We start from the raw sequence: 14,796 nt of genomic DNA, 5'->3' as shown, positions 1-14,796 counted from the left end.
CTAACAGACAAACAGAAGTCCCTACAGCCAGTCTCCCTGTCCCGTCTGCAGCCCAGTGGGTCTTGGGGCATCTGGATGGCTTCAGGAGTTTTACTCCATGAAGCCAGGTCGACAGGACCCAACATCAGGAAAGGTGGTCAAAACCTCTGAGAGGGCCACTGGGTGCTGCGAGTCAGGCTGACAACACCACGGAGAGGCTCCCACGCCCTCCCTGCATCACACCTCTTTCCTGTCTGGGCTGAGCTCGGATCTGCTACCTGCAGGCGTCCTCCGTCAGAGACCAGCAGCATCCTGTCAGCGAGAAGGATGCAGGCTTTCGTTCTCAAGCTGAATTCCTAGTGAATGGGTTATATGGCCTTGATCAGGTCACTTCATTTTTGTCTCCACCCCTGACACGGAGGGGGACACCACCACCTACACTTCCGGACCGTCATGAGGATTAACTAGCGTGATGAACATAACATGCTTGGCGCACAGCCTGGCAGCGGAGGGATGCTCATGACAGAAGCGCGAGGAGATGGAACAGAAGAGTGACAGAGACCAGCACGGCTCCCGGACACTCACCACCCCAAGTCACTTCTTATCTGCTGGAAGGAAACGCATTTAAGGATATCGCATGAGAAATCTTACATGTCTTGAGAACTCTGTCCCTTTGAACTTCCTCAAGATTACACTTTTATTTTAGTTGGCAAGTATCTTCAGTAGATGCTAACAATTCATACATTTCCATTAGAAAGGCTGGGTAGGGGTGCCTGGGTGGCTCAGTCGGTTAAGCGTCTGCCTTCGGCTCAGGTCATGATCTCCAGGTCCTGGGATCGAGCCCCCGCATTGGGCTCCCTGCTCAGTGGGGAGTCTGCTTCTCCCTCTCCCTCTACCCCTCCCTGGCTCATGCTCTCTTTCTCTCTCAAATAAATAAAATCTTTAAAAAAAAAAAAAAAAAAAAAAAAAAGGCTGGGTTATTTAGAAATTGCTCTAAAAACCGAAACCTGTCAGTAACACATATCAACTGTGACATGGGTGACACGGGCTCGTATTATTTTGGCTTCAGGTGATTCTATAATTTTTCTTTATGTTTCTTCATTAGATTAAAATAGAAATGAACACGCAACCATGTCAAGAATAACTTTTTCTTATGTGCGGGTAAGAGATTTTGAATTTCACTCAGGGAAGACCACAGGATTTCAAGTTCAGAGGACTCGTGCATCAGAGAGGCCAACTCACCAGCGTGAGCCTTGAGTATATGTGTTTTCAGCCGGCTGTTATAGGAGGATTTGAAGGAGCAGAGTTTGCACCGGAATGGTTTATGGTGTCCGTGGTGGGTTTGCATATGGCGATCCAAGCTTGATGGAGAAGAAAAATAAAGGAGAGAGAAAAACAACAGGATTAACGACTACACACATTTTCTAAATGCCCTTTTCCAGCAATCCCATTTCTAAGCTGTTCAGTCATTTTGTTACTTCCCAAGGATGGTGCTTACCCAAACCAAAGCCAACAACAACAAAAATGACAAGAGTGGTTGTGCCTGCTCAAAGTGAAGGGAGGCTCAAGGAAGGAAGAGATCAAGAGCCTTTTTGGATTCAGAGATATGGCCGTGGGAACAGGGCATAGCAGACTCTCATTACCCCTTCCCTAGAAGCCTGTATAATCGGAAGAAGGCATCCAAAGAGAAAAGATAAAATATGCAAGTTTTCTGTGAAGTCTGCGAAGAGCACCTATCAAATAATCCCTTAACTTATTTCAAATAAACAAACAAACAAACAGGAATTAGAGAAATTTTGCATGTAAAAAGGGCTTTCCTTTTAAATCTCAACTCTGCGTTCCTGGTGAACACTCAGGAGGGCAAGGGAAGTTTCAAAGTAGTTGAGCTCTTTGCAGCGGGCTGTCAAGTCAAACTATAGAGGCCCCGTGCAGGTGGGTTTCAAAGAAGCCATGGGATCCAAAGGCCACTCATCCCTTCTGATAAACACCACCATGTTTGCTGTACTCAGTCTTCCACAGCAACTTACAAAGAAGTTATTTAATTATGGTGGGCTCCCAGTATTTCATAATAATTACTAGCCTAAAAAAATAATAAATCTCCCAAACAAGGTGTGGGAAGGACTTCTAATTTGTACCGGTACCCCAGAGAACCAGATTCCATTCTAAATGACTCATCTGGGAATGGTGCTGCTGACCATTTAAACATAAAATGTTGTCCTGCGCTCCAAAGCAGCACTTTCAATCGCCTCCGGACATCTCCTTCTGGGTGTCCTTCAGCTTTCTTAAACTCAACCAGCCCTAAACAAAACCATCGTTTTTTCCCTTCCAGAACAGACGCTCTCCCTCATCTCCTTGCTTGTACAAAGGACACCACCGTTCTCAGTCAACCAGACAGAACACCCAGGTGTCATCTAGATCCCTGCTTCCTTTAGCCGTTCCCAAAGTTCCATCCTAACTTCCTGGATCGCCCACTACTAGTGTCTCCTCATGGTTTCTCCCATCTTTCTTTTTCAACTCAAGGGCATGTATGGAGTCAGATGGCCTGGGATCAAATCCCAGCTATTGCTTATAAACCATGTGGCTTGGGCAAGTTATATAAACCTCCCCACTTTTCGTACCCACAAAATGCAGACAGCAGTGGGAGCCTACTCCATCAGGCTGACTTGAGAATAAAGTGAGATAATACCTGAAGGCACTTAGCTCACTGCCTGACGCACAGTCTCAGGAAATGTCAGCAATTGTGACCACTCTACTCATTTCAGAGTCTTCCTTTTGCTGGTAATGTAAATTACGAAGTCTTAATTCCACATTCAAAGACTCCAAATATGGTCTCAAGTCTTCCAATGTTATCTTCCACTTTTCTTTTACAAGTAACTTAAGGATTAGTCAGACTGGACCGCCAGCTGGGCCCCCATGAGCCTTGCACTCCGTTCCACAGGCTTATGCTCGTCCCTTCCACCATGTTGTACGTCCTTTCCAAACTATTCAAGTCCCGTCTTCTGACTTTCAGACTTGACTCAAATGCTCCCTACCCCATAAAACCTTCCCAATTCTTCCACAGTTGGTGTAACATTTCCCTTCTTTGAAACGTCATAGCATTTTACTGATAAATTTTTGGAAGACATGTGCCTTATTTTGCCTCATTCGTGTGCTTGCTGCATTTATAACTCCCCTAGCCCCTAAACTCCCATGGCCTCTTCATCTTTATAGTCCCCCACCCCCCCGGCACACTGCCTAGCACAGGGGGTATCCATTTATTCTCAGGGATCTGTTGAGACTCTACTGGGTGTCAGAAAGGACAGATGCTGTGGAATAAATACTTCTTCACAAGCTTTACGTCAGCGCATGGGTCTGACGACAAAGACGAGACATTAGGCTCCGTAGAATTCAGGGTTTGTAACCCATCCCACCCTCTGGAAAAGCACTGCCTCCTCCTGCCTTTCGACAACTAACCAGCACTTAATCTTTCTGAGAAGCAAACAGCCCAACATGTATTTTCAACCATCCTAAAAATAAACAGCATGTCAGTCTTACAATCGGTCACCTCCATCCAAGATGGTGGCACACATTTATTGACCATGTTCTCTCTCTCAGACAGTTCCCAGAGAAAGGCAACAAAAGTGGTTTCTTCTTAGAACCATCCCCCTTCCCGTCACCCCCAAAAGCCTGTCACAATACTCCAAATCTACAACTCCAAAGCTGTGATGGGCCTCGGGCCGCTCCTTCAATCTCTGTACCTCCAAGAGTCTCTTGGCATCAGTCACTTCCTTACTTTTCAAGGTCTTTTTAAAAAAAATCTCAAGCAATGATTCTTCGGTCACATGAGGGAATAGTCCTAATTTTACCTCCTTAGCCCCTTAAATCTCCCAAATGGAACCTGAACTTCCTCAAATGACGATGAGGTTCTGGATGAATGTTTGACAGATACACCAGTAAATTCATCTACTTTCTGGTCTTTTGTGCATCATAGCAGCGCCTCCAAAATGGGCACTTTTTAAAAAAAGGCATGTATTTGCCAAGTCTAACGTTAAGCAACCTCGTGCTCTTAGCCCCATTTGACAGACGGGGTGACTGAGGCCCGAGGTAACCTAAGCAGCTAAACAGCAGGCACGAACCCCTGAGCGGGGCTCCCGGACTCCCCCACGCCTCTCCCCTGCTCCAGCTTAGCTGCCTTCCACTAGGACACCTCTCTCCTCCCGGCCACCCCCTGCAGGCAGGCGACAGCACTTACTTGTGCCTGAAAGCAGAAACAAAGGAACAATACTGGCAGCTGTACTTGTCCTCGCGGGTAAACATGGCCAGGGCCAGATGGCTCCTCTCATGAGAACGCAGCCCCTGCATGGACATCAGGACTCTGTCACATTGACTACAATGGTATCCCCCCGGCCGGGTTCCATCCTCCAACATTCCATCAAGCAAGCAGTGTTCACCATCCACCCGGTCCGCCAGGGCGCCACTGGCATCTTTGGCTGCTTCCAGTCCATCCAGGAACAAGTGGGAAGGGTCTTCGGCCTCCTGCTAAGAGAACCACACACACACACATGCCCCACCAACAAAATAAATATCCATCATCATCGTCTCCAGCTCTCCTCCTCTCCCTTCATTCTCCCAAATTCATCAGCATCTCCTGTTAGAGCTTCCTCCCCTGCCTCTCTGGCTCCCCCTAGAGGGAGGGCAAACCCGCTTGCTCTTCTTCATGCAGTGCTGGTAATTTGAGGGCAATATGTCCGGGCATAGGCTGCTACTGCCTGGGAAACATGAGAGAGGGCTCTCCCACCATGAAGACTGTTCACTCACTTCTCTCCCATCTTAGAAAGAAAATCCAAATTGCCATCTCACCTGAACTGACATAAAGCAGGGTTAGGGTTATGGCTCAGAGAAAAGAAAGGAAGGAAGGAAGAGGGAGAAAAAAAAAAAGCAGAGTAGTTTGGGCATCTAGGAGCCGTGGGCCATCCTTGGGAAACAAAGGGAAGGGAAGGAGCCTGCCCTCTGCCACCCATGTTCCTCCCCACCCTGCGTATGGTGACTTCACCCCTGTAGGGGTGGCTGCTTAGAATCGACTTAAAAAAGTGAGGAGCAGCCTGGATTTAGGACACTCGTGTTTGGAGGTGACTCCTTAGGTTACTGATTACACACGAAGAGCTGCTCTGTCTCCCTCGAGCGACTCCAGGAAACGAGCCTGGGACACACCACGGTGGCATGGACGAAGCCGTCCGCCGCTGCCCCCGGAGGCCACTGCTCTGCTGAGAGCCAGAGGGACTTCGGTCTTGAGTGAAGGAAAGCAGAGACTTTATGCCCATGCTACGTGGGCAAAACAGGACACCAGATCGAGAAGGGCCGATGACAAAACGTATTCACACATCTACAGAGGAAGAGCCGAGCCCTGACCTAACTAACATCTCTGCCCAAAGTTCAGTGCTTAGCCCTATCCTGGCAGGCAGGGATGGTGGCTCGCTCACTCAAACAGTGGCTGCTATCAGGACTACGACGTTCAAAACGGGCGGCCTAATACAAGTCGGGGGAGGAGGGAAGGCACTGACTGGTCAGCGACATCCGGGGACCAGGGGACAAAGGAGCCAAATCAGGTCAAGGGGTTCGTGGGGCCTACTGTGACTTGAAGGCTTGTAGATTTAGATGTTTCTTACGCTCCTCAGAGGACCCAGGATAAGAGGTAAAAGATTCTCCTGGGCTCCCTGCACCGTCAGCCAGATGAGAACAGTAAGAAGTCAGGCAGTGGGAGGAGCAGAAGATGATGGGAACAGGACCCACTTGATTCCTCTCAAGAGCTCGGGCAACTTGGAAGAGCAAACACCTAACGGCACTAAATGCAGAACAGAAGGGCGACCCAAAGCCTCCTGTACCGAGAGGCCCGGATCTTCCGTTTCCACCAAACTATCCGCGTGGAAGGCAACCAGATCGAAACGCGACCAGGTCGAGACACGAAAGATGAAGAGGGTCCAACCTGCAAAAAAATCAAAACAAGCCAGACCGATCCAAGCACAGCTCAGGAATGCCCACGTTCTGGGCCGCCCTTTCCTGAGCTGCTTTGAGCAACGGGGGTTAATCAGTAACTCGCACGGCTCACACACAGGGACGCTCATGCACACGTCCCCCCGCCCGCGTCTCACCTTCACGGCGGCGGACACGGCCGGGACGCTGCCGTACTGGACGTGCTTCCGGAGGTGGTTGCAGATGGCTCGGAGCGTCGGATGCACTTCCACACAGAATTTACACTTGTAGCCCACCACCTTCCTCTCCTTGATCTTTGGCACCTCTTCTAAGTGACCAAAAGGCTGGTAAAATACAGTGGTAGCCATCAGTACTCCGAGCCCGCCCCGGCACGCCGGCATTTACGCTCGTAGCTTACTAGCAGGTTTTATTTCAAAGCGGATTAGCAGGTTAAAAACCAAGGGAGAGAGACGGGAGTATTTTTACAGAACGAATTCGTCAGAGCCGTGGCACGCTGCCTACTATGCAAAAGTCTCTGGAGCCCAAATATGTTACAACTTGTGAGCAGAGAAGATTTCTGTGGAGAAGCCTCATCGTCACGGCCACGGGGTTATGTGGTTTTCAAACCAATGTCACCTACGCAGGTGAAACGTTGCATAGCTACGCCATTAGCGAACGTCTTGACCGGAAAAAGGGAAAAAAAGAAAAAAGAAAAAAAGAAAAAAAAAATCTACTCCTGGAGATGTCAGGTCCATGTAGCAGATACTGCAGACCAAAACCATGGCTGAGAGGTGCTAGTGATACCAAGAGACGGCCCACAGCTGCCTTAGAAAGAGAGCGAGCGTCGTCGTGTAACTAGGCCTCAGATAAGGCTACTTGGCAGAAGGAGATACACAGAAACCACCCCAGCCCTCCCCTGGGGAGCCTTGGGAGGAGTGGGAGGGAGGGGAGCGGGGCCGTGGAGAAGGGTGAGCATAGAATGGGGGATAATCAAGCTCGAAACGTTTAATTGACTTATTGAGCTCTCTGGCAAGCTAAGTCACTAGGAAGCCTGTAGCAGTCTGGCTGGCAACGAAGACGTGCATGTGGGTACCAGTGACGAGAGGCCTCCTGGGGGAAGGGAAATCAAAACATAGCCTTACCCTCTCTTGTTTGAAATCTGCAAAAGCACCATCTGCATATTTCTGCTTGCTCAAAAGCTGTTTCCTCCTCTCCTGACGTTTGGCACGCTTCTGGAATTCCTCATTGTGAATGTTCAAGTGTGAGGTCAGCTCCGCTGTGCTTTGCAGTTTGCTATCACAGTGCTTACACTGGTAGGCGGGGTTCTGCAAGCGGGGGCCGCCGCCCAGGATGACGAAGTCCCTCTTCAGGTCCCGACTGTGGTGGTCAGTGTAATGCATGCACAGCAGCTCGGCCGTGCTGAAGGACAGCTTGAAGCACTTGATGCAGCGGAACGGGAGCCACTCGATCTCCTGCGCCTCACTTCCCTCCACCTCGGCTTTCTCGAAGCTGCCTCTCTCCTCCTCTTCCATCAGCATCGGCTTCTCGTGCTCGTCCGCGTAGACGGCCGTGAAGTAGCCCCCCAGCTTGCTGGCATGCTGCTTCTTCGGGAACACCCCCGGGTGGCGCTTCATGTAATGGGACACGATGCCCTTCTTGCTGAAGGACTGGAAGGAGCACAGCGAGCACTTTTTCTTCTCCACGGCCCGCCGGAGCTCCTCGCTGAGCTGCGGGGAGTCGTCCTTGGGCGGGGACGGGATGATCACCTTGTTGGGCTTGTCGCTGATGGTCCGGGAGGCCGCCAGGCAGTGGGTGTAATAGGCATCGATGTCGTGGCGCTTCTGGTAGTGGGCCGCCAGCCCTTTACGGATGGGGTTGGTGTAGGCGCACAGGGCGCACTTGAAGAGGTTGTTCTTGCCCTCCGGCTGGGCGCGGACGTTGTTGTGCTTGATGCGGTAGTGCCTGGCGATCCCCTTCCTCGTGGAGCAGAAGTACTTGCAGAGCTGGCACCGGAACACAGTGTGCGAGACCAGGTGCGAGGTAGAGAAGTGAGACGTGGACACGGGCTCCTCTCCCACCTCCTCCTCGGTGACCGAGACCTGGGAGGGGCTCACTTCAGTGGTTATCTCGGGCTCGAGGGAGACTGGCAGCTTCGGGGGCGACTGGGAAAAGACATCGAACTCGGGCTGATTGTGGTACTTCTCGTAGTGGATTTTGAGCTTCTCCAACGTGCCGTGCGTGTATGGACACAGCTTGCAACGGTAGGCGCCGTACCCTTGCTTGAAGATCCGGCTCGTCTCCTCCACGTCGTTCTGGGCTATGTCGGCAGACTGCTCCACGTCATGCACGAAGTCCTCGGCGGTCACCTTGATGGCCGGGTGTCGCTTCTGGTAGTGGGTCAGGACGCCGTGGATGCGGGTGTTGATGTACGGGCAGTGCCTGCATTTGTAGACGGCTCCTGGGTTAATGTCGATGTCCTGGGCGAAGTCGGCCGCCTTCACCTTCATGCCCGGGTGCTTCTTCCCATAGTGGGTAAGAAGGCCGTGCAGGTTGTTATACTCAGACTGGCACACCGTGCACTGGTACGGGGTGGACGATATGGCCGGGTTGGCCGAAGCCAGCTGGATGCTTTTCTCTGGGGAAAGCCTCGCATCGTCTGGGCATTCGGCGTCCTGCTCGGGGAGTGGAGTGGGCAGGCTGTTTTCACAATTCACAGGACCCACCAGCTCTTCGGCGGAGGGAGGGAGGGGGTTCTCGATGGCGTCTTTCTCCTTGATGATATCCAGCAGCACCGACTCATCACCATTCATGGCCCAGGGGTGGAACGCCTGGTAGTGATTGGTGATGTCCCAGATGGACACGGCTTCGAAAACACAGTCTCTGCATCTGTATGTTTTGGCTTCCGCGGGCATCGCGAGAGAGGGAGGGGACGGGTCCGGCCCCGCCCAGAGTTTGGTCGCCATGTAAGTGTAGTCGACGTAATGCTCTGGGTGCCTCCTTTGGTAATGCAGGAGCAGACCGTTGGGCTCTGTGTGCGAATAGATGCACCACTCGCAGTGGTAGCCAGCTTCTATCAAGCCATCTAGAAATGCCCAGCGCATGATGGACGTGACCGTGGCCTTCAGGGCAGGGTGGTCTTTCTTGATATGCTTCCTCAGTGCATAGAAGTAGGGGGAGGTATACGCGCACTGCCTACACTTGAGCGCTCGCAGCTTGGCTTTGTCCCGCTCCACGCTGGAGGGGGCGACGAGCACACAGCTGGCAGGCTTCTTCTGGTTCCGGTCACAGAGGCTTCGGATGGTGGCCGTGTGCTGCCGGATCACGTCTGCATTGGCCTTGAAGTCTCGGTGCTTCTTCTGATAGTGAATGAGGACACCTTTGACCGTCCGGTTGCCATAATCACAGTGCTGGCAAAAGAACATCTCATTCTCCACAGGAGGGCCGTCTCGCTCAGAGCTGCTACGGTTCAGCTGTTGCATGGGGGCGGGTGGCCGAGGGGAGCCTTGGGGCCCCTCGGACCCTCTCATCATTGCAGCTGTGGGAGGAGCCTGTCTGATATATTTGGCAGTGACCTTTATTTCTGGGTGTCTTTTCTGGTAGTGGACAAGCACTCCCACAACTGACCGATTGCTGTAGGAACAGTGTTTGCAGTAGTAAAGCTCAGTACTGAGGTCTGGTGGCGGGGGTTGTGGGGGGGGTGGGGAACCCATGTTGGACATTTTGGGAGACATTGGAGCACCCACCTCAAATGATAATTGAGAAAGGGCAGAGCCCCTGTCCACAGACACCATTCGCATGGTTTTCTGGATCCTAAAGTAGGAAGCCTTTTCTTCCGGGTGTTTCTTCTGATAATGAACCAAGACAGAATGCATGTTGGGGCTTGCGAACGAGCACACGTCACAATCGTAAACGACAACAGTGTTAACTGAGGGGTCCTTCTGATTTTCACATTCTGGAGTAAAGGTCTTTGAAGGAGTGTTTTTATTAAATGTAGCTGGCAGACCGCCACCGCGAGCCACGGGAGTGGAAGTTGCCATGCTCTTGGGGGCCGAATTCAGAATCTCCCTCAGTGTCTGGGATTCCGTATTCAGCCCTTCCTGCTGCTCCACAACGTAGCTGGAAAATATCATCGCGTTGTTAATCTTGACCGTGGGATGCATTCTTTGGTAATGCGGCATCAGGCTTCGGACATTCGGGCTCGTGTAGGAACAAAACCGACACCGGTAGATCAGGTCCGAATGGTCAAAGTTGAGTACATTCATGGCTTCTGGGTGGTGTTCGCCGTAATGCTGCTGTAGGTCTTCGAAGTTGGTGTAGTCAATGTAGCACTCCAGGCACCTGTACACGGCACTGTGATCGTTGGGGTCCAAGATGTACCTGAAGCTGAACTTGATGTACGGGTGCATTCGTTGGTAGTGGGTGCTGACACTCCGGGCAGATTTGTTGTTAAAGTCACAGTGTTTGCAATAGTAAAGCCTTCCGGAGTCACCGAAGTCCGTGTTCTCGCTGTTGTGCTCGGTCCCGTAGATGGGAGTCTGGGTGTTCAGCAGAGCGGTGTTGGAAACCTGGTGATCTTTCATGTTTGTCGAGGAGCCGTAATAATCCTCTTCATCTTCAGAAAGCGTGAGCTCAATCTCAGCCCCGTTGGTGGCGTTGTAATCGTGGGCGACGCTTCGGAAGCTGGGCTCCTTCTGGGGCTCACCGGCATCTCTCGCCCAAATCTGCTGGGCCGAGAAGGCTGTGGACACCTCCATGACCGGCTCCGTCGGCTCTTCCTCCCGGTCCAACTCAACCTCTATCTCCACTTCGTTGTCTTCCTCCTCCTCCTCGTCGTCCTCCACATTGATCACCGCGTCCTCCTGCTGTTTCGTTTGGTTGATTTTGCTCTGTAGGTTGCTTGCGATCTCGTCGATCCTCGTTCTCTTCTTCACGGGTGACAGATCGAGGGGAAAGTCATTAGCGAGCTTCCTAGAGGCCTTAGCTACAAAATTGTTCTTGGAGGACAACCCAAGAATTGAGGTCTGACTTTTCTTCACAGTGTTGCTGGAAGAGGGGTGGCTGTCTGTCTCACTCTCCAATGGCAGGCTTGAGGGCTGCCCCTCGAATTTTGGCAAGTTGTCGCAGAACGAGTGCTTGTGTTGCTGATGGACCCGTAGCCCTTTCAGAGTCGTGGTGGAGTAATTACACATGGTGCATTTGTAAGGGTGCAGGGGCGGGGCTGGCACGGGCGGCTGTGGCTGCTGCGTCGGCGGAGGCTGGGGCTGAGGCTGGGGTGGCACCTGGTGGGGGGGCTGCGGCTGAGACGGAGGTGGGGGTGGTGGCGGGGGCGGGGGCGGCGGCTGTTGCTGCTGCAAGGGATCCAGCAGGACTCCCGACTTTCTGCCGTTGATGCTTGAGCTCTCGTAAGACACGACGCCTTCGTTTAGGGAAGAAGAAATGCTTTCGCTCTGGGAATTCACAGCATCCCAATCTGACGTTGTACCCGTGTGACACTGTTTGTGAGCCCCGAGTTTCAACGAGCTCTTGCAAGTAAACGGACATTCGTCACATTTGTAGACAGCGGTCTTTCCGGACAAGTGGATGTTTTCTATGTGACGGGAGATGCTACGTCGATGCATAGTGAGGAAAGGACAAAAGGGGCACTGGAACCTATTCATGAACCTTCTAAACGGAATCCCCTTGGTCTCCAACAACTTGTTGCCATCTGAGCCCATCAGCTGCTCTGCAGACATGCCTGATGTCTGGTGATCCAAGGCATTCAGGCCATTCTCGCTGTCTATCTCATTCAACTCGTCATCAGAACTGGAGTCATTCAGCATGCTGTTAGTTTCCAGGTCAGCAGAGGAATTGGTCATGTCGGCCATTCCGTAACGCGATCTCTCCGCCAAGTTAACGAGGCCAGAGTTGTGAGGGGACTTCGGCTTCATCTGAGGGTAAGACACGGGGGAGAACTTGGAAGCGGACGAAGAATTGGGTCTCATGATGGAGTTGCTGACGGAGCCCCGGAAGTTGGAGACGTTAGCGCTGGGCATCTCCCGGCTTGCAGCATTCATGGACAGGTAGGTGGAATTGGAAGTGGGGCTGGGGGCGCTTTTGTTCTGCACGTCGGGGAGGTTAGTCCCTTCTTGCTGCTGTCGGAGGCTGGAAAGGATCTTGACCATGCTGCGGTGCTTCTTCATCATGTGGTCACACCAGCGCTCTCGGCGGGGGGTCTGGTAGCTGCACCACTCGCAGCAGAAGTTGCCTCGAGACTTGGTCAAAGGCTTGACCATGGACTCTAAGATGCTGCGCTCCACGACCTCTGCTGGCAGTTCCTTGCAGGGGTCCTGCAGGGACACGGGTGGGACCACGGGGTCTGGCATTGGAGCAGGGGCAGGGAGGGGAGCAGTGGTCTCCTTCAAATTGTTTTTGTGATACATCTTCTGATGCTTAATTATTCTCGCCCTCCTCGGTGACTTGTATGTGCAAAACTGGCAAGAGAAGACCTTTCCAAATCCCTCGTGCATCATGATATTATAGTTTAAGGATCCTGGAACAGGGGGGCCCGCCGAACTCCCTTCAGCTTGAGCTCCGTGGACCTTCCTTGTGTGTTCGATGAGGAGGTTTTTTGACCTGAAGTAGCGTACGCAGAACTTGCATTGAAAAAACTTGTTTGTTGGTTTGGGGTTAGGGGCAATATGCTGACCGTAATATCCTGGACTGTGGCCATAGTAGCTTCCGGCCCCCAGTGCGGTTGCATTTTGACCTAAAGAGAAAGCATCAGGTAGTATAAGTGAGAACAGAAAAGCAAACAAAAGAGAATTGAGAAATTCCATCATGCAAAGCAATTTTTCTTTTCAATTCTTCTTCATTAATACACATCACATTCAAAAGTCCTAACATCTCAAGATGAGGCCCTGAAGAGTATTAATGAAGCACTAACGAACACACACATAGAGCTTCTCACAGATGAAGACGCAGCGCTCAGCTTTAGAAACGATACTCCCCTCATCTCCCCACTAATGTGCCCTACAGCTATAAAAAGACGGCATTCCACACACCGCGACACTCATTCCAGAACTCTGCAAGATACGATCCTGTTCTCCCAATGGAAGGGAAACTAAGAGACATAAGGAAGCAAAAAGGACAATAACACAGGACACTCAAGAAGAGAAACATGATGCCCCAATCGCAAAAATGGCTCGCAGAGAGCAAGAAACTCTGAAGCAGCCCCACATACCAAGACCCACAGCTACAGGCTGAACCTAGGAGCGTGACAGACTGTATCAGATATGCCGAGGATCGGCGAAGACCTACCTGATAAATCCTCTGCGATCGCAAATTCGTCCTTTATAGAAGAATACTCCACCTCCGTCTGATTACTGGCATTCATGGACCCGGACCGTGGCTCATTAGCACTGTCTTCAGCAACATCAGTTGGCTGCAGAAATGCCGTGTGCACATCCTGAATGTGCGCCTTGAGGTCTTCATACGATGGGGCTCTGAAGTCACAGCCATCACACTGCAGCACCTCCATGATCCGGGCCTACCTTCTCACATTAGGAACCTGCGACAGAAGTCAGAACACAGCACCGTGAGAGCTGCCCTTGTTGCCTCTCCCAAGTCGACGGGGCTCCAAGTCCATTAACAGAAAAATCTCTAGTATCGGCCGATTTCTCTCACTGAACTTTGCCAGTTGGAACACCGGCCAAAGACATGCAACCAGACGTAATTGGGATTGTCCTTGAGTTCATAACTTCAAAGGGGGGAGGGTCCAGATGAACATTTTCCAGTTTGATATAAGTACATCTCCAAGTGCCATTTGTCAGGGAAACCCCTAACAGTTCAAAAGTTTTAGTAGTTTCTGAATTTCTTGATAAGTCGATACTGATTTTGATTCTGGCTTGGGCTTTTTTTTTTTTTTTTTTTTTAACTAGAACCTTCTCGGAAGTAAAGAGGATGTCTGTACTGAAAAAAGGACAAATTTCAATCTTCGTTAGCTGTTTTAATATTAGAACACTGATGTTTCATCCCCAAATGGTAATATAGTATTGAATCTTGGACTGGTGGTATAGAGAGCTTTTATTATGCCTTTTATTATTCTAGTATCTTAATTGATACTGGGGTACGCCTCTTTCCTCCTTCCCACAAACAGTTTGGTTGTGTGTGTGTGTGTGTGTGTGTGTGTGTATGTGTTTCATAAGCTGAATGGTTATTTTGCCTTTTACTACCTACCAATTATAACCTAACAGCTTCTCCAGTCTAATTAGGTCATAAACTATTTCTCATGAGATTCTCCAACCACCAACTTCAGATGACAATCCAGTTTCTAGTTTAAGGTTGCACTTTGGTGCCTCGGTTTACATTAAGGTAACAGACACAATTTTGAAGAGGGACTTCTAAGTCGTGACTCTTTCTTTTCCTGCGGCTCTCCTTCACAAACGTGAAGTGTATACTTGCCTGCAAAAAGCCATAAACCTGGGGTAGAATAAAGCAAAACTTGCCCCAATTACCTTCATTCCATTCTTCACTGTGTGACCGAGAAACATAGCTTCACACTAACTCAATGGAGAGGCTCATCATTAAGCAGTTAAAAATGTATTAGAAGGTGTAGTCTGTCCCATCCGTAATACATTTCTTGAGTTGAGATACCCAGTTATTATCTTCATCAGTGAGTGACTTCACTGAGCTCACCACAAACTCTTACCGAGTCACTGTAATCTAGAACCAGAAGTCCAAGAACTAAAACCAAAGCCAAATCTTTCTATACTTGTACTGTACAGCAACTTTCAATACCTTTATGGCAAAAGGTAAACTGTTTCTGCAGGAGGAACAAAGTCGAGTAATACGTCAAATGTAGAGAAAGCAGCCATGGCGGGTGGATTTTCT

General features: G+C 50.7%; 1 protein-coding gene across 2 annotated transcripts in view; it reads right to left on the bottom strand.

Moving 5' to 3' along the window:
* Positions 1-14,326, bottom strand: part of ZNF462 (zinc finger protein 462) — a 79,983-nt gene extending 65,657 nt beyond the window's left edge. Inside the window, exons 1-5 of one of the 2 annotated variants that reach the window (XM_040631679.1) lie at positions 13,225-14,326; positions 7,071-12,673; positions 6,108-6,272; positions 4,211-4,314; positions 1,222-1,340 (exon numbers count right to left, since the gene is read on the bottom strand). In XM_040631679.1, coding sequence (XP_040487613.1) covers positions 1,222-1,340; positions 4,211-4,314; positions 6,108-6,272; positions 7,071-12,673; positions 13,225-13,444 — 6,211 coding nt within the window. In that variant the 5' untranslated portion in view covers positions 13,445-14,326. The remainder of the gene's footprint in view (positions 1-1,221; positions 1,341-4,210; positions 4,315-6,107; positions 6,273-7,070; positions 12,674-13,224) is intronic. The other variant, XM_040631680.1, reaches the window with a different exon arrangement.
* Between the last annotated feature and the right edge of the window lie 470 nt (positions 14,327-14,796).

This window comes from Ursus maritimus, unplaced genomic scaffold (assembly GCF_017311325.1).
Source record: "Ursus maritimus isolate PB19 unplaced genomic scaffold, ASM1731132v1 scaffold_17, whole genome shotgun sequence".
NCBI lineage: Eukaryota > Metazoa > Chordata > Mammalia > Carnivora > Ursidae > Ursus > Ursus maritimus.
The sequence above is the reverse complement of the archived record's forward strand: the minus strand, read 5'-3'. Positions and strand labels throughout refer to the sequence as shown.